At 33.3% G+C, this 24,527-nt stretch overlaps 1 protein-coding gene across 3 annotated transcripts in view; it reads left to right on the top strand.

Moving 5' to 3' along the window:
- Positions 1 to 24,527, top strand: part of LOC126771437 (protein dachsous) — a 266,674-nt gene that overhangs the window by 238,571 nt on the left and 3,576 nt on the right. For all 3 annotated transcript variants that reach the window (XM_050491310.1, XM_050491311.1, XM_050491312.1), the window contains 13 exons: positions 1,212 to 1,386; positions 2,665 to 3,132; positions 15,473 to 15,648; positions 15,958 to 16,187; positions 16,398 to 16,584; positions 17,055 to 17,478; positions 19,401 to 19,748; positions 19,836 to 19,990; positions 20,098 to 21,172; positions 21,265 to 21,985; positions 22,099 to 23,225; positions 23,659 to 23,949; positions 24,161 to 24,452. In XM_050491310.1, the coding sequence (XP_050347267.1) occupies positions 1,212 to 1,386; positions 2,665 to 3,132; positions 15,473 to 15,648; positions 15,958 to 16,187; positions 16,398 to 16,584; positions 17,055 to 17,478; positions 19,401 to 19,748; positions 19,836 to 19,990; positions 20,098 to 21,172; positions 21,265 to 21,985; positions 22,099 to 23,225; positions 23,659 to 23,949; positions 24,161 to 24,452 (5,669 nt within the window). The remainder of the gene's footprint in view (positions 1 to 1,211; positions 1,387 to 2,664; positions 3,133 to 15,472; positions 15,649 to 15,957; positions 16,188 to 16,397; positions 16,585 to 17,054; positions 17,479 to 19,400; positions 19,749 to 19,835; positions 19,991 to 20,097; positions 21,173 to 21,264; positions 21,986 to 22,098; positions 23,226 to 23,658; positions 23,950 to 24,160; positions 24,453 to 24,527) is intronic.

Below are 24,527 nucleotides of genomic sequence, written 5' to 3'. Positions count from 1 at the left end.
TCTTGTATATGAAATTGACTCCTAAATGCATGATTCTTTGTTTTTAATAAAAAAATGCAGGTTATAATAAATATTATTTTGAAAAAACCATCGTGTAATTCGACCGGATTCGGATGAATCCACCATCTGCCACAAACTCCAAAATCATCTTTTAAAGAACCTTTAGCCCAGCTGTGGGAATTTTACTACTTTATAGCCAGACGAATGCTCCAACCAAGCCTCCTTTAATATCTCCGTCGGCTTTTAACTTTAATCCCATACGTGTATAAACAGCAAGATAAAGCGATTTCAGACTTAAAACTACATCAAAAAATTACCACATCAAGAAAAATATAATATAATACCAGTAATATCAAGTTACGAATATTATAAATGATTAAAATATGATATTTATCAAAGGATGAAACATTAAAGTCTTCTCAAGGAGCATTATAGACCCCACAGAGGGACAGTCAATTTTCCAGAATTAAATATCTTTTATTAATTACGATACTTATCTTAAAGACGGGACTTAGACAATTATTTGTGTATTCGCAAAGGAAAACCGAATATGATAGTCCGTACGTATCGACTATCCTCAATACTTGACGCCAAAGAGCATAGGAGTTTGCATCTTAAGATTGTATATCATAGAAAACAATATTCTGTCAAACTATAATGATCAGATGCGCACTGTAATGTTAATATAATGATAGAATTATTATCATAATTCATTTATCGAATCGTGTGTTATAGCAAGTTACTGTTACAACGATTATATTTCTAATTTGAAATAGAATTACAGTCGTGAATATTAATGAAACATGTATTTAAGTTATAAATTAATGACAACAGCCTTCATGTACAGCGAAGGACTTTCGTTTTTGAACGGGTTTGAAATCGACAAAAAAGGTTAAACGTTTCAAACAACTATATAAGATTCTGTTAACAGTATTTATTTTATAATTTCAAATTGAAATAACCCATTATTGGTATTGTAATTCTGTTGACGAAATTTTGAAACGATGAGCTATGATGACCTAGTAGCAATAATAAGTCTGTAAACACACGGTCAATATTTGTAAATTAGTTATTTTAAAGGTTCGTTCTATATTATTTTTATATTTAATTAAGCCTGATATCTTTAATTTAAAATACATTAATAATTATCATTATTGTATAATTTCGTCACCAAAGTTAGTCTTTCATTTAAATTATATTTTTATTTGCAGATGTCAGCAATTGATCCGGACTGCGGTGTGAACGCCATCGTCAATTACACGCTGGGTGACGGCCTGTCTCAGGCGTTCACAGTGAGACCAGACACAGGAGAGCTCTGTGTTTCTGGTTCTTTGGATCATGAAACGAACAGCGACTTTGAGTTTCCCGTCATAGCTACTGATCGAGGTAATATTCCTTTATTAAATAATTTAATTATGTGACACTCCGTATATATTTAATATTGGACGTAATGATATATACTATATATATACAAAAAGGCTTAAATCAAATTTGGAATTGTTTTCACTATTAGTATCCCTGAGATTCAAAAGGATTTTAAGAAAAGTTAAGTCAGTGTCTGTATCGTGGATAGTACACAAAGCCGACAAGATATCGTAATAAATATAAATGCACAAACACTATGCATAAAACACGTATTCAAATACTGCATATAGTTTAAAACGATCTTTAACCGAACGCACCCTTCGCCTTTGAATAAATCGCATTACTCATAGTATTAAAGAACAATGAATTGGTATTGTAGATTTTTTGTAGTCTCCCATTCATTATCAATTGGAAGCAATAAGTTTGCGGTGACAGAGTATAGCTATGCATATACGGTTTGAAATAAGGCACCGGCGAATTGGCGAGGGTATAAATTCCACGAGTGTCGGCGCTTGTCCTACCTCTGATTTATGGAGCGAGAAAGTAAAACTATTACTTAAGTTTTTATCCGAGCGGCGACTTTGCGGGCCTCGGTCGAGAATTTCGGTAGTAATTTCGTATTTCGATAGTGAAACTGACGATTTCCCTCAGTTTATTAACTTTTTTTGTTGAACGAAATTAAGATGTTTTCACGTGTCGGATATTTTGTTTCTCATGTAAAAGTAAAGCGTTTCGTTTACTTAAGTTGATGTGTTTTTATTTTTGTTTGTATACATCTGTATAATTCAATTAACTGGTACTTATATTTTTTACGATTACATTTTTTTGGCATGAAATATAAATTGTGCTGATAGCGTTTAAAATATCCATGTTTTCATTTATTTAATAAATAATTAACTTTTCTTATTATAAATAACTTTAAAAGTTTTCTTACACAAAAATAATTCTCATTCGTTCATTATTATTATATCCATATTAGGATTTAAAAACGTCATTAATCTGTTCTGTACTGTATTCAGTATAAATGTTATTCAGAATCTTGCTCATCTAGAGCCGTTAATCAGCAAAACATTATATTCCCATCCCGTTCAAATACAATGTAAGACGATGTTTTGTTCGAAGTTATTTGCGCCACAATTAAAAAAAAAAACACCACAAAGTATAGCGGACATCATTTTATTATCGCAAACATGTAACGAAAACGCGTTGACATCAGCATAAATCAAGCGCCTGTCAATTAAACATAGTATTACAACAATACACAGACAATCAAGAGACCAATTATTTATTTATTCGCAGGGGGCCTGTCGACGACCGCAATGGTGAAGATTCAACTTCTCGATATAAACGACAACGTTCCGGCCTTCACTGTGAAAGATCACGACGTTTCTCTAAAGGAGGGTAGGATATCAAGCAACGAACCAATAGTAGCCGTGTCCGCTAGCGACGCTGATTCTGGAAGATTCGGAACTATAACGTACAGAATCGTCAACGGAAATGATAATGATGTATTCCGTATAGATAGGAGTACGGGAGAAATATTCGTAACGAAGCCAGCTCTGATACAAGCCAATAGAAAGTTTGATTTGGAAGTATCAGCGACTGATGGCGGTGGTCTAGTCGCGCCGCAAGGGGCTACGGTTCATGTGAACGTGATGCCTGCTGGGGTTGGTTCAGCATTGTTCGATAAACCAAGATATAATTTTCGTGTGCGGGAAGACGTGAGGAGCGGAACCATTGTTGGGAATCTGAAAGCTACGACTGGTGGTGAGTTATTTATCCATATTACTTATTATAATCAAATAATTATGATTGAAAATTTCATAATTAATTCAAATGAATAAATTATTAGTAAACAATCGAATATCTTAGATTTCAAAGTAAACAATAGTATGTTAATGATGAAACAAGATATAGTGATGAACGTTGAAATAAGATACAATTATTTCGTTGGAGATTTAGACACACAATGCATTTCGATAACATTCTTTGAATAGAAAGCACCATAAGCAAACACGACAGACGTTTGGGATTACATACAAAGAAAAACACTTAGAGGCTGAGTAAATATTAATGTTAGAATACTGGGGACTACTGGGGAATCGAGTTACCGTATAGCTTCATTTTGCTTTAACAAATTTATCGGATTCGTGACACTTTTAGCTCCATCTAAGGAAAAGGCGGTGGCGAAAAGATAAAACTCCTGTGAGAACTACAATATGAAGTTTCATGTTAGAAGGAATAAACAAAATATAATTCAATTGATGAGTGAAACAATCGAGAACCAGTTGAAATATATAGACAGATAAAGCTACCGGAAACGATTAAATGAATATATTTGAGAATTGCGTAGAGTTGAAATTGTTAAATTCCAAATTTATACATGAAGTTTTAAAGCATTATTTATTGAATTATCATGTAAAGGAACTAATTTTACAAGACATTATATAAAATAGAATAAAAAATCAAAGAATATTTACCATTAAAATATTACTTATATTCTTTATAAGATTAAAGTAAAACTATTCTCTTATTTATCTGACTAACTTATGTACTTTGTCAGTTAGACAAGAACATGTTTTAGTACTGGCCAAAAATTAAAAACATTAGCTAACGTCACATATTTTGAACCGTAATTCAAACAGCAATGTGTTATATACATATATATATTTATATATCTTCCTCTCCATTGCACCATACCTCAAAAGAACAGACATCTAAACACAAAATACATAATCGGCCATTGTCTAAGAGTAAAATCACGATCACGTGATGAGCAGTCGTCGTTATCCTGGCTTCCACCACTCTTATATGTCTCTTTATACTTTCTAATACAGGAATAACTTTGTATTGTAATCATTGACACTGGAAATAGCTATAAATATATTGAAATTACGATATTTATATTCTCGAAGCGGTATCTCGCATTTAATTTCGATTTAGTGTCGATTTTATCTCATGATGAGGAATATTTTGTATCGGATGAAGAATTTCATTTGCTTTGCGAGTTATTCGGTCACATGACTGGTCAGTGAAGCCGTACTAATCGTTATGTATTTAGTACTTTTGGATGCGAAATAAATGTAAATTACAGTATGTGATCAATTGTTTAGCCAAACGTTTATCTATAATCATAATAAAATTACGAAATCGTGTGATGAAATAAGAAACGCCTGAAGCGATTATGTTTTAAGTAAACACAAACGAACTTGAACTTGGTCGTACGTGTACAATGAATAAAGTTAAACTAGAAACTGAAGAGTTAACATAAAGAGGTTCTAAATAGAACGTTTAAGCAGACAAATTTATAAAATAAACAATTGGTTAAATAAAAGAAACGAAATAAGAAGCAGACGTGGTCTGCGTGGCATATTATAAAAACATGCGCAGGCGCAGTCAGTACGAGTTGCTAGCGCGTACAACAATGTTTCTGTTTTGTAACGTAATTGCCGAGGAGTATCTGTAATTTGATTGCAATTAATTCAAGGTATTACTGTTAATATGCATGGAACCCTAACGATCGGGTCCGTTGTAACTCGAACGTATAAAAAATTCACGCAATAAATTTAATGGGCGTCACCATTTGAATCGCTTTCGAATTTATCCGCTTTATATTTACGTCTAAAGTAATTGTATACTTCGATTGTATTCATTTTGGAGCTACATATATTTCTAATATTTAAATTTTATTGCGTAATTAAATTTTATTATGACATTAATATTAATGTGATTGACAAATCGTTGAGAGCTCGACCTGTTGAGCGGGTGATAGTTTTTCTGTTCTTCGTCTGTATATTAAAATTCATTTGAACATCAATAGTAAATCAAAGCAGACATAAACTGCGCCCGCTGTATAACTAGGCAATGAGTTGTGTTTCACTAATATTTATACAACTAGACTTCACAAATGCATTTGTTACACCGTAACATAATTGATAAAATAATGATAATAATGATAAAAAAAAGCCGAGATGGCCCTGTGGTAAGAACGCGTGAATCTTAACCGATGATCGTGGGTTCAAACCCGGGCAAGCACCACTGAATTTTCATGTGCTTAATTTGTGATTATAATTCATCTCGTGGTTTACGGTGAAGGAAAACATCGTGAGGAAACCTGCATGTGTCTTAATTTCACTGAAATTCTGCCACATGTGAATTCTACCAACCCGCATTGGAGCAGCGTGGTGGAATAAGCTCCAAACCTTCTCCTCAAAAAAGAGGAGAGGAGGCCTTTAGCCCAGCAGTGGGACATTCACAGGCTGTTACGGTAACATAATTGAAATATTTAAAACATAAACGGGCCCGTTGGCGTGGTTGGTATATTGCCTTTCACGCCGAAGGTTGTGGGTTTGATTCCCACCCAGGACAGACATTTGTGTGCATGAACATGTCTGTTTGTTCTGTGTCTGGGTGTTATTATCTATATAAGTATGTATTTACAAAAGATACGTAGTATATGTAGTATATCAGTTGTTTGGTTTCCATAGTACAAGCTCTGCTCAGTTTAGAATTAGAAATTAGATGGCCGTGTGCGAATAATGTCCCAGGATATTTATTTATTTTATAATGCTTACTACAAATCAACATGACATATATAAAACAAATAATTACGAGAATATAAAACAGTAACAGTAACAGCCTGTTAATGTCCCACTGCTGGGCTAAGGCCTCCTCTCGCTTTTTGAGGAGAAGGTTTGGAGCTTATTCCACCACGCTGCTCCAATGCGAGTTGGTATACGAAAATATATTGTTGAGAAAACTTCAGTTAACATAATAATAGTTTGAATCATAAACAAAAATATTAAAGTCGAAATGAAATCTAAAGACTCTAAAAGTTACATCACGGTGTAACAGAGATCTATTCTATCCGAGGCCACGTTTATTCTGTTGCGAGCGGAGGGCCCGTAAATCACTGAATTGCGAACTCCACCGTTATAGTACGCGGAGCACTTGTCCATGGGAATTCCACGGAGAGACCATTGTTGTCTCAGAGGAGGGTATATATTAGATGTGGCATCGAGGAAATTTAGGACGGGAACTCTTGTCGACCTCACATACATTTTATGACAACACTGCCTTGTCACTTGCCTTTAAGTCTAACTTTGAATATTTGAAAATTATAACTATATTTTAATGAAAATGCGCACTTTTCTATTAATTCATTAAAATAAAATAAAAGTTTATTTAGATATCCCTATTAGTATGCGTGGGTCAAAGCTTGTGATTGAATTTTATGCCAGTTCCAAATAACTGATTAAGCTTAAATGGTTTATATCATTTTAAAACTGTTAACAATACTTCATACACTACAATATAAATTATAACAAAAATTATATTCGTTTTAGTACGTATTCGTACGTATGTAACATAAATGTTTGTTTTAAAATGTTTTTTACGATTAAATTTTATAGTGATATAGCTTGCATAGCATGACTTTTACGTTAAGAAACAATTCATTTCTTACATTTGTGTTATAATATTATAATCAATTATATATACACAAAAGCAATCAATTTTATAAAACTCTGTTGAATAATGTTAAATATTGTTTGAGAATCAGTCATCGTGGTCACATTCCACGTCTATATGAAAATGTCTTCATTTTATACCATTTCTAAAGCTGCTTCTATTATATGTCCATTGCTGATAGCGGCCTATAAGATTCATAGTTTAGCTTGCGTGTGTCGGTATACGCCTTTCCTTTAAGCTATTTCACTTTATAAATGGATGGATCTTTCTGTATGAGTTGATCATAAAACGCTAATATTTTCCTTAATAAATTATATATTACTAAATTTACTCTTTGAATTTCAAATTTTACTATATTTATCTAGAAAATAGCATGTAGACGTTCCGTAACAGCCTGTGAATCTCCCATTCCTGGGCTAAAGGCCTCCTTTCCCTTTTTGAACAGAAGGCTTGGAGCTTATTCCACCACGCTGCTCCAGTGCGGGTCGGTGGAATACACATGTGGCAGAATTTCAATGAAATTATAAAACACATGCAGGTTTTACGATATTTTTCTTCACCGTAAAGCACGAGATGAATTAAAATCACAAATTAAATAAATTTACTGGTGGTAGGGCTTTGTGCAAGCTCGTCTGGGTAGGTACCACCCACTCATCAGATATTCTACCGCAAAACAGCAATACTTGATATTGTTGTGTTCCGGTTTGAAGGGTGAGTGAGCCAGTGTAATTACGGGCACAAGGGACATAAAATCTTAGTTCCCAAGGTTGGTGGCGCATTGGATATGTAAGCGATGGTTGACATTTCTTACAATGCTAATGTCTAAGAGCGTTGGTGACCACTTACCATCAGGTGGCCCATATGCTCGTCCGCCTTCCTATTCTATAAAAAAAAAAAAAAAAAATTAAGCACATGAAAATTCAGTGGTGCTTGCCCGGATTTGAACCCACGATCAACGGTTAAGATACACGCGTTCTTACCACTAGGCCATCTCGTAGCTACAAAATATTAATAATAATGAAAAAAATATATTATATATGTATATATATATGTATATATGTATATATATATATGTATATATATGTATATATATGTATGTGCTTATATACTTGCGACTTATTCGAATGATTACATTATTAGACTATCCGCATTCAAACATAAATCAAACTATTAAAGCAAAATTTTATGAAATAGGAGATTTTTGCGTGCGTCTAATTAAATGTTACTTTGTTGTAGTAGAATGTTTTTAGAAGTATTTCAGAATTAGCCAAGATTAGTATCTTTGCATATTTAAAAAAACATATGTTACGGAGTAATAAATTGAAATGTTCAAATAACAAACATTACGAACAAATAATACAATTTACACACAAAACATCGTGACGAAGGCTGCATGTTTTTGAGGGAATCAGGTACTTGTACCCTCACTCGTACATGTAATTTATACTCGTGGACTGCTATTATAGTGTTATTTGTCAAGTGAAAATGAATCGGTGAATTCTCGCTGCATTTGTTTGGTTTTTGCTTTATTTTCATAAAGGACAAGAAAACTGACGCAAATGACTTGGTAGGGCTTTGTGCAAGCCCGTCAGGGATCACGAATTGTACCGCCAAACAGCAATACTTACTATTGTTCTGTTCCGGTTGGAAAGATGTAATTGTAACTACAGGCCCACGCACATAACATATTAGTTCCCAAGCTTGATGGCGTATTGATGGTGTATGGAACGGTTAATATTTCTAACGGCGCCAGTGTAAAACTGTGGTGACAGTTCACCATCAGGCTGTCCACCTGCTTGAAATAGATATATAAAAAAGATGAGGCGAAATTGTGAACGTAGAGAAAGTCATATAGCAATTGTCTAATTCATTTATAGAAAACGCCAAAATGTATTGAAATGATACGTAATATGTGTTCTATTTATCACGCGATCAACAATTGATATAAATCGCTTTGAAAATAATTGTCAAAGGTACTTTGTCGGTACCCGAGAATAACTGACGATAATCGTATATATTTCTTTAAATATTGTAAATTGTAAAAACAATGATTGTTAATTTCTCAATTTGATTTTTGTTAAACAAAAAATAAATATCAAAAAATATAACTTATCCGTGGTCAGCAATGATATCAATAAATTTTTAAGCAATTAAACTTCGATCGGTGGAAGCAATATTGCAAATCAAATCTTTAGATTGAGAAGATACCGGTTAAAAATAATAGCATTGTGTTGTGTGTGATTGGCGCAAACAAACGTGTATTGCACTTGGAAATTAAATCATCTTAACTTTTACTTTAAATCATTATGACTTAAATACAACAGTTATATTATTTTTCCATTCGAAGTTTCCATGGTAACACATATATACTATATATATATATATAATGTAGATTTCATTATTTTATCTTCGTTTGAAAAAAAAGTAAAACATCACATTGAAAATTAATATTTACATACCGATAGGTGCAATATAAATGGGTGAGCAATGTATTATTAGTATTTCCATTTAATTTTATACATGACACATGAAAAAGTTGTAAGAAATCTCTTCGCGAGAATTTCCTCTTATAAGGCATTTTATTTTTCAAATGATATATTTATTTAAAATTATTATGGCGTCACCTTTATCTGAATCTAAGCGATTTATTCTATACGATGTTATTTCAAATTGCCTTAGATAACGAAAAATATCCCTAGTATATTAAATATTAGGTATATTTTAAATAAAAATATACAATTAAGATTTAGTTAAAATTTCGTATATACATTGCTATTTGTGTTAATACGTGTTATATACGTGAAAATCATATTTTCTTTTATTAGAAAAAAATAATTACTGACATTTCAATAGCTATAGTTTTCAACTTAGACCATACAGACTGACGGACAGTTCAGCTCAGAGTTTAATTAGAAAGAGCACCATAATATTGAACACCATTGCCCAAACGCACGCCCCCATCAGATTTATAGCTAACTCGCCCGGAGATAAACGTCCATTAATTAAAAAAATATAATTTAATGAGTTCAGACAGGCGCGGGTTTCCAATGTTGTGATTGTGGCAACTGCCACAATTTGTATTAGCGGTTTAAGAGTTAAGAAGTATACAATATGAATAAATATGAAACGTGTCAAAATTAAAATAAAGGCAGCTGTATAGATTTATTTCGAATATATATCACAACTTAAACTGGTTGGTTAAAATTTAGTGAATGAATGCACACTTAGTATGAAACATAAACGAAAGCGTTGAAATTAGAAAATTGTATGCTATGAAAGTATTCATAGCATACAAGTTGACTATGAAAAATATTGTATATGTTTGTTGTTACCATAATTTTAGTATTATATCTTGTTAATAGTAAATATAAAGCAATGTCAAAGAAACAGATTTTAAAAATTCGGATTCCGCCGTAACGGTTTACGAAAGATTGTTGGGAATTCAAGGTCGCCATCTTTGTTGTAGTGGGGATAAGTGACTTAATGTGTTCGAGGAACGGCACTATTTCTCAGACAATAGTTTTTTTGTTGATAAATGCATACAAGCAAATAGGCCACCTGGTCAACATTTTAGAGTGTATAAATCACTCTTTAAACCATCATTACCATGATTTTATGTCAATTGTGCCTGAAATACCACTGGCATATTAACCTTTATTCCGACACATAGTTCTAAGTCTGGATGTATAGCTGTAGAACAAATGATAGATGATACCCACCCTGCACAGAGCTACTATTGCCGTCTCACCATTGGGTAAAAGTGTCACACTAAAATTCTAAATTAAGAATAAAATCGAAACACGCTGCAAGACACGGTCGTGAAATGTCAAAAAGTGATACGTGACATTGAGTTAGTTAATTAAAACATTTAAAGAATACAAGCATCGAAACAAAACCAAGCCAAACAAAGTAAGTCAGTTTTCGACTTATAGAAGTAAGATACAACTTTTTTATGCATTACCATTTTAGAATGAATTTTTAGAATATACGTAAAAAAGACCTATTACATATTTTATACGTTTATATTCGAGTAATACATTTTTTTCATACCAAATCTTAGCTGGAAATAGGAAATAGTGATTTATTTATTTAATGTAACTATCCTCACAAACTAATCTTAAAGTCTAGTACCACAATAGCCTCAGGAGTTACAACAGCACCCACAACTTCCGCATCGCCAGTCTGAGCTATTAATGCTTTTTATTAAAACCGGAATGAAATCACATAAAGCATCTTATTCCCAAAACTAATTATGATTTATCTTGAAATTTTCAGTAATAAAATTAAAGTTACGCCAACCGATAATTTAATGAATACGCGTGTGGTCTCTTCGATATTTAATCGAATTTTGATTAGAAACACTTTCATTTATACAAGAACAGTTATTGATCATTGCTATTGCTTAATAATCGATAAGATATGTGCAATTCTGTACATGACATTTCTGACATTTCTGACAATTCTGACATTTCTGTGATAAATTCGAAAGTAAAATGTAGTAAGAATTATTAAGAAAATAAATGTTAATGTTTCACTACTGAACTAAAGCCCTCTTGTTCCCTGTGAAAAGATTGTTTGTTTGGTAGATACACATTTGGCAGATTTTCATCTGACAAGTTTCTTCACGATGATTTATTTCATCGTCGCGTACGAATTATTTACACGAAAAATAATTCATGGTTGCTCGAGTTTGAACCCGCAATGTTCGGTTAAGAGTCGCATGTTATATGACTATCTAGGTGGCTCGTTTTAAAATGAGGAGCTTTTATCAACTAAAATAGTTTGTGTACAAGTTTACCACATTATGTAAAGTATGGCGAGCTTTCTCTATATACAAAAGGTTTAAACTTTAACCCGACACGTTTCTCTCCTGTGTGGCCGACAGTTCAAATTCTAGTCATGTTGAAGAATACAACAAAAACAATGAATTCAACGATTCCTAAACATGATTCATAACTAGGAACAGATCTACAGATAGGGACAGATCAGTCTTAGAAAATATTATAAATGTTTGGTTCGAAGTCTTTTGTTAAATTTTTGATCATTTTAGTCTAATTTGGAAAACAAATTATTTAAATCGATTCCGTATTTTTTAGGTCTTTATTAGTGTATGTATTAGCACATCATTCAACATAAAATCATGAGTTTTTAAAGCTTAGGTCAAGTCTATGAAAATTTATTAAGTTTTTCTGTCAAGTAATACCAAATACCAGTATCAACGTTGGTAATTTTACAGGATACGAGTGCCTTGAAAAGCAAGTCGTTGGGCCCGCGCCAAGTCTTCCTTCGTCCATATCTCATCACCGTTATTTTGGAATATGAGATTGAAGGAACACAGATATATCCATAGATAGACAAATAAGAACTCGAATGTACACTGTTACGAAATGGTAAATGGTAACAGGCTGTGAACGTCCCACTGCTGGGCTAAGGTCTCCTCTCACTTTTTGAGGAGAAGGTTTGGAGCTTATTCCACCACGCTGTTTCAATCCGGGTTGGTGGAATATACACGTAGCAGAATTTCAGTGAAATTAGACACATGCAGATTTCCTCACGATATTTTCCTTCACCGTAAAGCATGATATGAATAATAATCACAAATAAGGCACATGAAAATTCAGTAGTGCTTGCCCGGGCTTGAACCCACGATCATCGCTTAAGATTCACGCGTTCTTACCACTGGGCCATCTTGGCTTCGACTGTTACAAAAAAATAACAATTGCAATGGCCTTATATCTAAAAGTGGTCTCTTACAGGCCACCTCGGGTGAATGAGATTAGACCCAGAGATGGGTAGTGCAAGTATATAATATATAGGATACAATTAATATATTTGTGCGTCCTTGCACACACACACATACAAACCTGCTTTATAGAATATCCTGCGCAGTTGGCAAGATTCATTCGAGAATGTCATCGTTGGACGAAATCGGTTAGAAGGACATTACAAACATAATCGTTAACATTTTTCCATTTCATTTATCTTCAGTATAAATGATAAAAATATTTTCCTACAGAATACATAAGTTATAATATGATTCTAGCAAAGTAACGAGACCTTCGATGAAAATATCTGACTAAAACATGTTGACAGGCAAAGGCTAGATAAATACATAATCGATAAATAGAAAAACAAACACACACAATCTCTCAAGGTCATCTAATGTGAACCGTTGAACGTCAAGTTTTTTTACTTCTCAAAAAATCAAGATTTGGTTCACGCTTTCTTGCAAGACGACACGACTGAAAATTTGAAATTCAATCCCGAGAAATCCAAGGATACGGTCGGGCTGGAGTCGAATGCGCTCGCGCAACCGAATAAATTCAACCTCCATTCGAGGTCAACAAACCGAACCCTCGACGACAGTTTTTGCCTGGAAATTTCTATACTTCTTTTTTGAACACCAGCTCAATTATTTTCAACTTTTTATCCAACGTTATTTGGACGGACTGGAACTGAAATTGTTTACACGATTTATGTGTTAAAATGCGTAGTGTTTAAGTGTTTACTTGAGACATCCATGACGGTTGCAAATCGCAATCAAATCCATGTTTGATGATAATAACTTAAACTGGCAAAAAATATTTTTGTTTCTCAAATTGATTAAGAAAATCATTAAAATATATTCATTGGTAAATATTACATATTTTCACAATATTGTTTTTAAATTTAATGACAAATCCATTGTGCAACTTTATTGCACAATTGAAATATATTAATATTCTATTTAAGTTCTTTCAATGGTTCTTTTAAAAAGGCCAGCCGATTTCCGATAAGAGTCAGAAATGAGCCAAGCTTTCTCGATCCCAATGCCCTTTCGAGATAATCGAACTTTCAGATAATTAATTCATTAAACTCAAATCGAGAATCGAATAATTCGCATAGAAGATCTTTACAACTCTTAATTGAAGCCCAATGTAGTCTCGTGAGCGAGATAATCGCGGTGCCATTAATGATTTCAATTTAGAAGGGCATCTGTGAATATATTTTGAAAGAGGACAAGTATACCACATTTGACTAATGAATTGATTTGAGTGTCAGACAAAAGGTTAAATACACCTGTCCGTTAACTTATGAATGTTAGTGTTGGAAAGACTTCGCAACGGCCTCATATCGTTTTAGCTTAATCTTTATTATAAACTGACAGGTTTATTTTGATAAATTATATTCGAATTATTAAAGAATACATTTGTAAATTCCTTACTTTTGCTAAAAACATATAAGTTAGAATCCATCTAAGATTTACCATGCACATAGTTTTTAATAATACGTTCTTATATACATATAAATATTTTTCAATATTATGCATTAGCCTGTAAAGCTATTGAAACCACCACGAATGCCGAAAATTGACAATTCAAAAACAAACATAACATTGAAGTCGCGCCGTAAAATCTTCGAAAATAAGACAATCGCATCACAGACTGTATAAAGAGGAAGGGACAAAGGGAGGACGCGGGAGTGGCGCAGGGGAGGGGATTCGTGGACCAGTTACAGAAACAAAGACTGCCCGGCACGTCGACGAATAAGACCGTATATCAATCTCATTGCGTCAACTGTCCTGCCGAAAACGACCGACGAAAAAACGCTCCAGCAAAAAGAGGCTGGGCGAAAAAAAATATACGACATTGAATCGCTTACACTGTGAGAAGTGCCAATTAAAATTTGATAGATATAAAGCGGTTTTCGGCTGTCGTTCACTTTGGCTTCTGTAAATAGATTTGGGTGTATTTATTTCTTAAATTGTCACGTTTGATCATTAAGAAAGTTTATAGCATTACATCGCAAATTGACGCATTTCAAGAAACAAAAAAAAAATAAGATTTACTATTCAATGAGAAGCAATCTGGGTTAATTGATGCCTAATTAAAATTTCCTTTCCAAAAAATAACTTTTACACGAATTAATTTATCGTTCGGTAAACTTGTTACAGTTGAAGAGGTTTAATAGAAATACCTTCAATTAATGATTCCATGCTTATTTTGTAGATAACTTCATAAAATGACATAAGAGTTTATGGTGAATAATTAAGTGGATAATTCTAAATCATGCATACAAACATTGGAATTCCATAAATACACACTCATGTTTAATGGATTAAATTTGAGGAAATTCAATCTTCGTACTTGAACAAATTGATTCAAATTCTTCAATTAATCTTCGATACTTTTCTTTAAATAAGTATGTGTAAATGTCCTTTGAGCGAACGTAAATCGTCCATTGTTTTTAAGTTTAGCACCTAAGACCTAATTAACCGCGTATTTCAAATATTCCGCGTCCCTTATTAAGTGAAGCAACAATGTTACTGCATATTTTTAGCTTGTTTAAAGTATCCATTGATTTCTTATGATATAATTGTGTTGTTAATAAAGTTGTTTATAAATATGTTCAAACGTTTGTTTTTACTATATGTCTATACTATCACGTTTTTAGGTATTTTATGGCGCTTTCTGAACAAAGAAGTTTTTTTTACTAACATAGCCTTCAACAGTTCATCAAGATTTTAATTTACTTATTACACTCTTATGAAATATATGTTTTAATTAAACGTTATACTGTTTTTTGCTTGTATGTTTCTCGTTCCTGTTACATTTTTAAAATTTTAGATACTAATTCACAAAATGTCCTCATTTAACAGGTAAGCAGCTAGTTCGCTACAGCATCGTATCTGGCGATGTAGATAACCGGTTCACAATAGAACCTCACACTGGTGCCATCAGGACTTCAGGGCAGTTGGACAGAGAGACTACATCTTCATACTTGCTTAATGTGAAAGCTGCCGTCGGAAATCCAGCGAGCTATGATCAGACTCAGGTATAATAAATGATAGATTGTGAACATTTAGATTATAACCATAAATGTTTGCAGCGTAAATAAATAATTATATAATTATTACTTCTACAGTAATGTGAGCAGATAAGTTCTTTAATTTAATATATATTTACGGAATTATATTTCATCCACTAAACCACTATTGACAATAGTGACATGTTGCATAGTTATCTATAGCTATAATTTTTCTCTTGTATCAAATAAATCCATTTGTTTATTAATATTATATAATATTAAATGGTACATACATTTGATAAATCATTTTATTAATGCATATTTTGGTCTGTCTAGGTCCAAATAACATTAGAAGATGTGAACGACAATGCACCAGAATTTGGCACATCATCAGTAAGAGTATCTGTAGCAGAATCGACTGCTATCGGCTCCGTGGTATATGCTGCAAGAGCAACTGATGAGGACGATGGGAAAAACAGTCAGATAACATACAGCCTCGTTTCTGCTACTGGACCGTCCAACACTTTTGCTGTGAACCCTCAACACGGATTAGTTACTTTGTTGAGGTAATATATTATTTAAAAAGTACAATTAATTATTATCAAAAATTAATTGCCATTCAAATTTTTATATTTTAATCGTAATATTTTATGACAATTGCATGTATGATAATATATAAATCTTAGCCTAATAACAACAACAAATAACATAGAAATATTTAATATACTCGTATAGTTGTTAAAGAAATTTTACTTGACACACATATATTTTTACAGATCATTAGACTATGAGAACCTCGTTCGTCATACGCTCATAATTTCCGCCAAAGATAATGGAAGCCCGCAACTAAGTGCTAATCTAACACTCGCTGTAGACGTCCAAGATGTAAATGACAATGCTCCAATATTTGAACACGAAACCTACAGCACTAATGTATTGGAATCAGATGCTGTTAATTCCAAGGTAAGAGGAGAATTAAATAATTCTCAATTAACAGTGCAATTTCGACATATGATGCGGATAATAATAATATGTAACTGAATTACATTTTTGAAACGAGTTTTGCGTTTGTTATTGTAGAAAAAATGATACATTGTGTTTCCTGTAAAGTATTTTAAGTACTTCATTATTATTTAAAAGATAAATATTATTTGAAATCGTCGATGATAGTTTATATTTAATTCGACATTTTTTATTCTCATGGCAGACCGATTGATAATAATCTGCGAAAACGCTCAGATATAACCAAGTTTTTTGATATTAGTTTAATTTGCGTAATTGACTACGTTTTTGTGGTAAAAATGTCTGATTAACATTATTATTTCAAAGAATCGTTTTATTATTAAATACATTAAATTAAATATTCTACCACTATTATATTATAACGAATTTATAAAGATTCAAGTTTTATTTAAAGAACAATTCCCTTTCAGATTTTAGAAATACAAGCCATAGACAAGGACACCGGTAACAATGCGCGCATAACCTATCGCGTCGTATCTGAGAATAATACAAACGAAGAGCATTTTAAAGTTCAACCGACTACAGGCTGGGTGTACCTCGCTAAACCTCTCGATAGAGAGACGATAGCTAAACACAAAATGACAATAATAGCTACAGACAATGGTATCCCGCCGCTGTCAGCGACTGCCAGCCTTATTGTCAACGTGGTAGATGCTAATGATAATGATCCAGTTTTCTCACAAACCGCCTATGAGTTTCGAGTTGAAGAGAATCAGAAAGCTGGTGCGTTCGTTGGAAAGATATCAGCGACTGATGCAGATTTAGAAGATAATGCTGCAATTAGATTTAGCTTGTTCCCTGTTAATACAAGTTTTGTCGTCAATCCTAATACAGGTGAGAATAAAAGCATTAAAGTTTTATAATTTATTTTAATAGATCAAATTCATAAGTTGTCAATTAGAACAAACAAAATTCCATTTGTATTTATAGCCTAAACCCTCTGGGTTTACTACACTCTGGGTTTATACACTGCACGATGACTATTACTTACTAGAATAGATAGTAATTTACAATACAAAATAGATATAATTATGGTGTCCGTATGACATTTCACTTACGTAAAACAATGCAATTTACCGTAATTTCAACGAGCATCCTCAATACTATTTGATCAGTGCAAGAATTATCCCTGCAGTCAACCACTCTACTTTGTTTAACCAGTCGGTGTCTTTGAAAGTTAAAACCCAAAGTGTATTTTGACTTAAGACTCGTCGACTAAATAAATATACTTGAATAAACAAAACTGCATTAATACCTGCACAATTTAAGGGATAGGGAGCAGTCTGAAGAATGTTTGTCGACCATCTCATGAATATCGTTTCCGATTATATATTCGTGGAATCGTTTCATTGTATTTAGGACTAATATTGGAAACTAAAAATAGCATTGATTTTTTTAAACTTGTAAATACATTTGCTAAATTGTTTAATTTAATTTTATATTGTATATAAGTAAATAGGCATTTCGTGACCACTTTTAATTTTGTTTGCATATCGATAGTGGGCTAATAAAAGAGGGGTTAGTCGTTATCGCCTTTAACTGACTGATCAATGGTGGGACGTTTCATCTCAATTTGGCTTATCAGCGATCGACACCCCGCGAGCTAGTTAGCGCATCTTTAGCGACCGAACCCCATGTGAATCGGTAAATCATTGCCAATGACAACTGTATGCAGTCGGTACCACTGATAGGGAATTCAGATTTCAACAGGTGCTTTTTCGGTGGGCAACACTCAACCTCTTATGTCCATAATCGTTCGTGACTTGTTTGTTTTATACGTCGGCGGTTCAAAGACGGCGTTTGACGCCGAGTTCAGTATACTTGAATCAATTCTTTATGCCAATTATTGACGATTTCAACCTGAACGGTAAATTTTATTTATACATACATATGTATGAAGATCGTATTCGGTTCACCAAACATACATGACTGTCAAGTTTCGTCAGTAATGAAAATAAATAAAATATTTTAACAAGGTCGTAATGAGGTTTTGGAAAATAATTTGATGTTGTTAATTCGATTTCATTATCAAAATTATTATATTCGTATATTAAGCGATATTTTAATAAAAAGGAAAACTAACAAATGGTCACATTTAATTCCATAGTGTTACAAAACAAAACCTCAACGGATTTTATAATATGTTCTTTAGTTTTTAATAACTGTCACGGGTGGCAGCGACGATGAATGAATGCGCATCGCAGGCATTTTCCTTGACCCACCATTAACTATTATTAAAATATTGCTTTGTAGAAGCTTAACGTTACTCTTCTATGTTTTATTGCGAGCCTTACCAGATACTGTTGTCGAGTATTTAATGTTCATAAGTTAGAGATGTACATGTAGGGTGTATAATTCAACCCGATTGGTTGACGGATACTTTTTTATGTATTTATTTAGAATTATTACGAGACGCTCTTGTTCTAATTAAAAAAAACATTTATAAATATACAATTAAAATTTTATAAAGTACAAAGGTTGAGTTCAAACTTAACGATAAAATATATCTTTCTTTAATAATATCGAAATAAATTAATTCATAGTAGGCTAAGATATATCGTTTAATTGACATCAACATTTTTAATAAAACATTAACAACTTAAATTAACATAACTGAAAATTAAACATAGCAGATATGAGGTCGCTTAAAATTGATTTTTATATTCAAATATAACTAACATTTATAAATTAAGTATCCATAAAATAAATTTATATATTTTAATAGCATAATTTACTTAATATTTATTTTGTTCTAGGCATTATAACAACAAAAGAAATTTTAGACAGAGAGTACAAAAACTCCTACTCGTTATTTGCTGAAGCAAGAGATCAAGGATCCCTCCCGAGATCGAGCAGAGTTCCAATATCAATTAAAATAACGGACGTTAACGATAATTCACCAGAAATAATTGATCCCAGGGAAGATGTAGTCAGCGTAAGAGAAGAACAACAGCCTGGAGCAGAAGTAGCTAGAGTTAAAGCTATAGATAGAGATAATGGTGTAAATGCTTCTGTTATATATTCCATTTTAAATGAGAGAGATATGGATGGATTTGGCGTGTTCGTAATTGATTCAAATACTGGCGTTATCAAAACGAGTACAGGTAATGATAATAAAATGACGTATTTCTCAAACCATAACATTGATGTGACTCAAAAATAGTTAATTAATATAATTTTTATTCGTACAGTTCTGGATCATGAAGAAAGGTCAATATATCGTCTAACTGTAGCAGCTACAGACGGAGGACTACCACCACGACAAACTGTACGACAATTAAAAGTAGAAGTACTAGATTTAAATGATAATAGACCCACGTTCACAAGTTCTAGTTTATCATTCAAAGTGAGTAACAAACTAAAATTATTTTAATTTGAAAAGTTATTTTTTCTAATATATTATTGATGTGGTCTTTTCTATTTTTATTTAAATATTTCATTTTTGTTTCATAGGTTAAAGAGGATGCAAAGATTGGTCATATAGTCGGTATAGTAGCATGTTGCGATAGTGACTCACATGAAAATACGATAAATGACGATGAGGAAAGACAAATATCCTATTTACTTATGTCGCTTACATCAGATTACTCTCCCGGTACATTTGAAATAGACAGAAGAAGTGGTTCTTTAGTTGTTGCAAGACAATTAGATAGAGAAATACAAGACGAATATAGATTGGAAGTAAGAGCCTTGGATACATCAGCTACAAACAATCCACAAAGCAGTGCTGTCACTGTTCGTATCGAAATCATCGATGTTAATGATAACGCACCCCAATGGGCTCAAGATCCTATTAACATAGAGGTGTCTGAAATAACATCTGTTGGTACAACTATTTATAATTTCACTGCTCGGGATGAAGATGCAGGGCCTAACGGAGATTTGAATTATCACATAATGTCTTCTCTACCGGTTAATAAAAATGTTTTCAATTTAGATCCTCTAACTGGTTCTCTAAGTCTTATTTCACCTCTCGATTATGAAACATTGAAAGAGTATTGGTTAGTTGTCGAAGCCGTTGATCTTGCTACTAATGTATCTGAGAGAATGTTAACTTCAGCAACAGTTCACATTTCTGTTATTGATGCGAATGACAACACTCCTAGTTTTGTTTCGGCGAATAAAGTATCAGTCTCATCAAATACTCTATCTGGCATTTTATACCAGGCTTTGGCAGTTGACACAGATTCAGGAGATAACGGGAGAATATCATATTTCATATCAGGTGGAAATGACCACGCTTATTTCTCAATAGACTACAACACCGGAAAACTGACGTTGGCAAAGAAATTCTCTTCAGACCTTACAAGAGTCAGACCAGGACAGTATAAGCTGAATTTAACCGCTTCCGATCATGGAATACCGTTTCCTAGACAAAGTCATATGACATTACTTTTAAGCTTACAAGAGTCTACTAATGTACCACCGAGATTTACAGATTCCTACTATAGAGCTAATATTAGTGAAGATATTCGACCAGGCAGTTTTGTTACAAGGCTTTCAGCAAAGTCATCTAGAGGAAATTCAGGTGCGTATATTATTATTACATAAATGTCATACACTTGGAATAAACACGAAATATTTCGTTCATATATAATAATTATGTTTCTTTTATTTTAGGTAATCTCAGCTACATGATACCATCAGGCGTTGCTGGTGATAAATTTGCAATCGATGAACACCTCGGCACCGTTACTGTTACCACCAAAATTGATAGAGAAGAAGCAGATCAGTATACATTTCCCGTATATGTTACTGATTCAAGTACTTTTCAGTCCACGACAAACTTCGATGTGGCTACTGTGTCCATAAGTATTTTAGACGTCAATGACAACCCACCTTCATTTAAACAAGGTTCTTGTTATACTTTAACAGTACCTGAAAATAATGAGCCTGAAGTTATACATACGGTAGCAGCAACAGACAAAGATATAGGAGCTAACGGTATAATCACTTATAGTATTATATCTGGTAATAATGGAAACAAATTCTCGATTGATGCTACAACGGGTAAACTCACAGCAAAAACCTTAGATAGAGAAACTCAATCGAGGTATGATTTAACAATATCGGCGTACGATCACGGTTCACCAGTAGCGCTACAAGGATCTTGTAACCTGACTATAATGGTCGAAGATCAGAACGACAATGATCCTGTATTTGACACAGGACATTATTCTGCTGCAATTCCAGAAGACGCATCCATTGACACCTCCATTATCAAAGTTAGAGCCACTGATGCAGATTTAGGTTATAATAAACGAATTGTATATTCGCTAGCAAACGAAAGCCAAGGATTGTTTAGAATAGATAACAAGACTGGAGTTATTTTTACAACTGGGTAATTACTATTTGTATATTGACTAAAAGATTCATTTCAAATTTTATTAAAAGATTTGTTTTTGTATTTTGTGACTTAATATCATACTTAAATAAATATTTTAACTGTTTCAGATATTTTGACCGTGAAAAAACTAGTAGCTATCGTTTTGATGCCGTTGCCACAGACCAAGGGCGTTACGTTGCACGGTCGCAAAGAGTTTCAGTAGAAGTTACAATTAATGACGTAAACGATAATAAACCAATCTTTACAAAATATCCATTTAAAGAACAAATGGCCACATTAACTCCTCCGGGACAAAGTCTAATACGCGTTTCAGCAAGTGACAATGATATAGGTACTAATGCTGAAATACTTTTTGAGCTCTTAGATACGTCAAACCATAAATTTCGCATAAATCCAACAACGGGAGTCCTTACTGCTACTCAAAGCTTAGCTAGTGAAAACGGTAAATTAATACATCTTAAAGTAATAGCAAAAGACAAAGGAAACCCTCCGCAGAGCTCAATAGGTCTTATCGAATTACGTGTTGGAGATTTTTCTGATCAAACACCAACCCTTAATTTTCAAAACTCTACATACAATGTAACAATTGATGAAAATTTGCAATATGGAAAAGATGTTTTACAAGTAACAGCCCTGAGAAGTGACGGACGTCGGCAAAGAATTATCTATGAATTTGGCAACGGAAATGACAAGTATGCCTTTGAAATAGATTCTAATACTGGCCTCATAAGGGTAAATAACTCAGCAAATTTAGATTATGAATCATATCCGGGACCTACGAGGGAACTAGTTGTTGTTGCCCGCACAGAAGGCACTCCTATTTTGTATGGTTATTGCAATGTAATAGTTAATCTATTGGACCAAAACGACCACGCTCCTAGGTTCACACAACAACAATATATAGCGAACGTTTTAGAAGGAAACACTAAGGGCGAGTTTGTTGTTCAATTAGCGGCTAAAGACGGAGATCGAGGAGCAAATGCGCGAATACTTTATCACATCGTTGATGGTAATCACGATAACGCATTTATTATTGAACCTGCATTTTCGGGTTCAGTAAAAACCAACATAGTTCTCGATAGAGAAATAAGAGAAACTTATAAACTAACGGTAATAGCGACTGATGAAGGCAATCCTCAGATGACAGGGACGGCTACTCTAAGAATTAACGTTGTTGACGTCAACGACAATCAGCCGACATTCCCGCCCCCAAATGTTATCTCAGTAACTGAAGGTACGTTTCAAGTTTAGCACCTGTTTACATATTCGTTTTTAAATTGCTGTAGGGCGCCCTATCGGCTTCGCGATATAAATTGGTAGAACAAAAAATGCTTTACAAAGAGGGAGGCATTTTACATAATTTGTATTCTCGACTCCGCGGCCGGCTTACATTGCGACTTTTCGATTCCAGCGCCGAGATTAAATAAAAGAGACTCCTTTAGAATCAATATTTATTGGATGGTATTGCATTTTTTTCGAGTGCATGTTTTACTGGTGCCTCCCCGACCAACGGTCCGCTCTCTTTTTTTATTTGTTTTTAAATCATTGTACTGTGGGCGAGTTTTGTTTTAGAGAATTTTATTTTGCGAATCCTTAAAGTGGCAGTCAAACGAGAGTAGCGTCTGCGTGTGTAGCAGTTTTTTTCATTTATTTTTAACCTTTTACAGGAGCGGAAGTCGGCTCAGTACTTACATCTGTTACTGCAAATGATGTCGACACATATCCAGCTCTGAAATATGCGATTGTTCAAGGAGATAACACTTTTTCAATAGACAGATATAGTGGGAAGATTGTCTTGAATAGGCCACTTGATTATGAAAGCAAAAAAGTTTATGAAGTAAATATAAGCGCATCTGACAACGAACACGTTGCAAAGACAACTTTAACAATTAAAGTGACGGACATTAATGATAACACGCCTGTCTTTGATGAAATTTCATATAATAGAGTCTTGCCCGGTAAGTGTTATTTATATTTTATTTACCTGGTGTTTTAAATTTAATATATTAAAGAATTGTCATGTCTTGTATGAATATTTAATACATTCTTATAACTACATTGCATGTATCTATGCCTAAATTTTGAGTCCATATCGAAGTGACAATAAAAAAAATACTAAAGATTGAGTAAAAAACTTGTACTTAAAATGTTTTTTTTTATAATTTTCAGAAGGAAGCGGCACTATTGAAATCGGTTCAGTCAACGCAAAAGATATTGACAGTGGAGATAATGGGAAGATTTCGTACTTTATTGTACAACCCAGTCCTGGCTACTATATTGATGCGGACTCCGGGGTTTTATATGTGAATTATAGCGCTTTGCCCGCTCATCAAAGTGATATGCAATTGGCTGTGATTGCAACGGACCATGGAAAGCCAAACAGAAGTGCCGTAGCATCTGTAAGGATCAACACTGGCGCGTCTTCGGAAATAAAACCTTTCATCGGACAAGATACTTACAGGTATTTTTGGTTTATTTTAAAATAAATGAACGATTACTTAATACCTATATATTGATAATGAATCAAATCCAACAT

Source organism: Nymphalis io, chromosome 10 (assembly GCF_905147045.1).
Source record: "Nymphalis io chromosome 10, ilAglIoxx1.1, whole genome shotgun sequence".
Lineage (NCBI taxonomy): Eukaryota > Metazoa > Arthropoda > Insecta > Lepidoptera > Nymphalidae > Nymphalis > Nymphalis io.
This window is presented reverse-complemented; position numbering and strand designations above follow the sequence as displayed.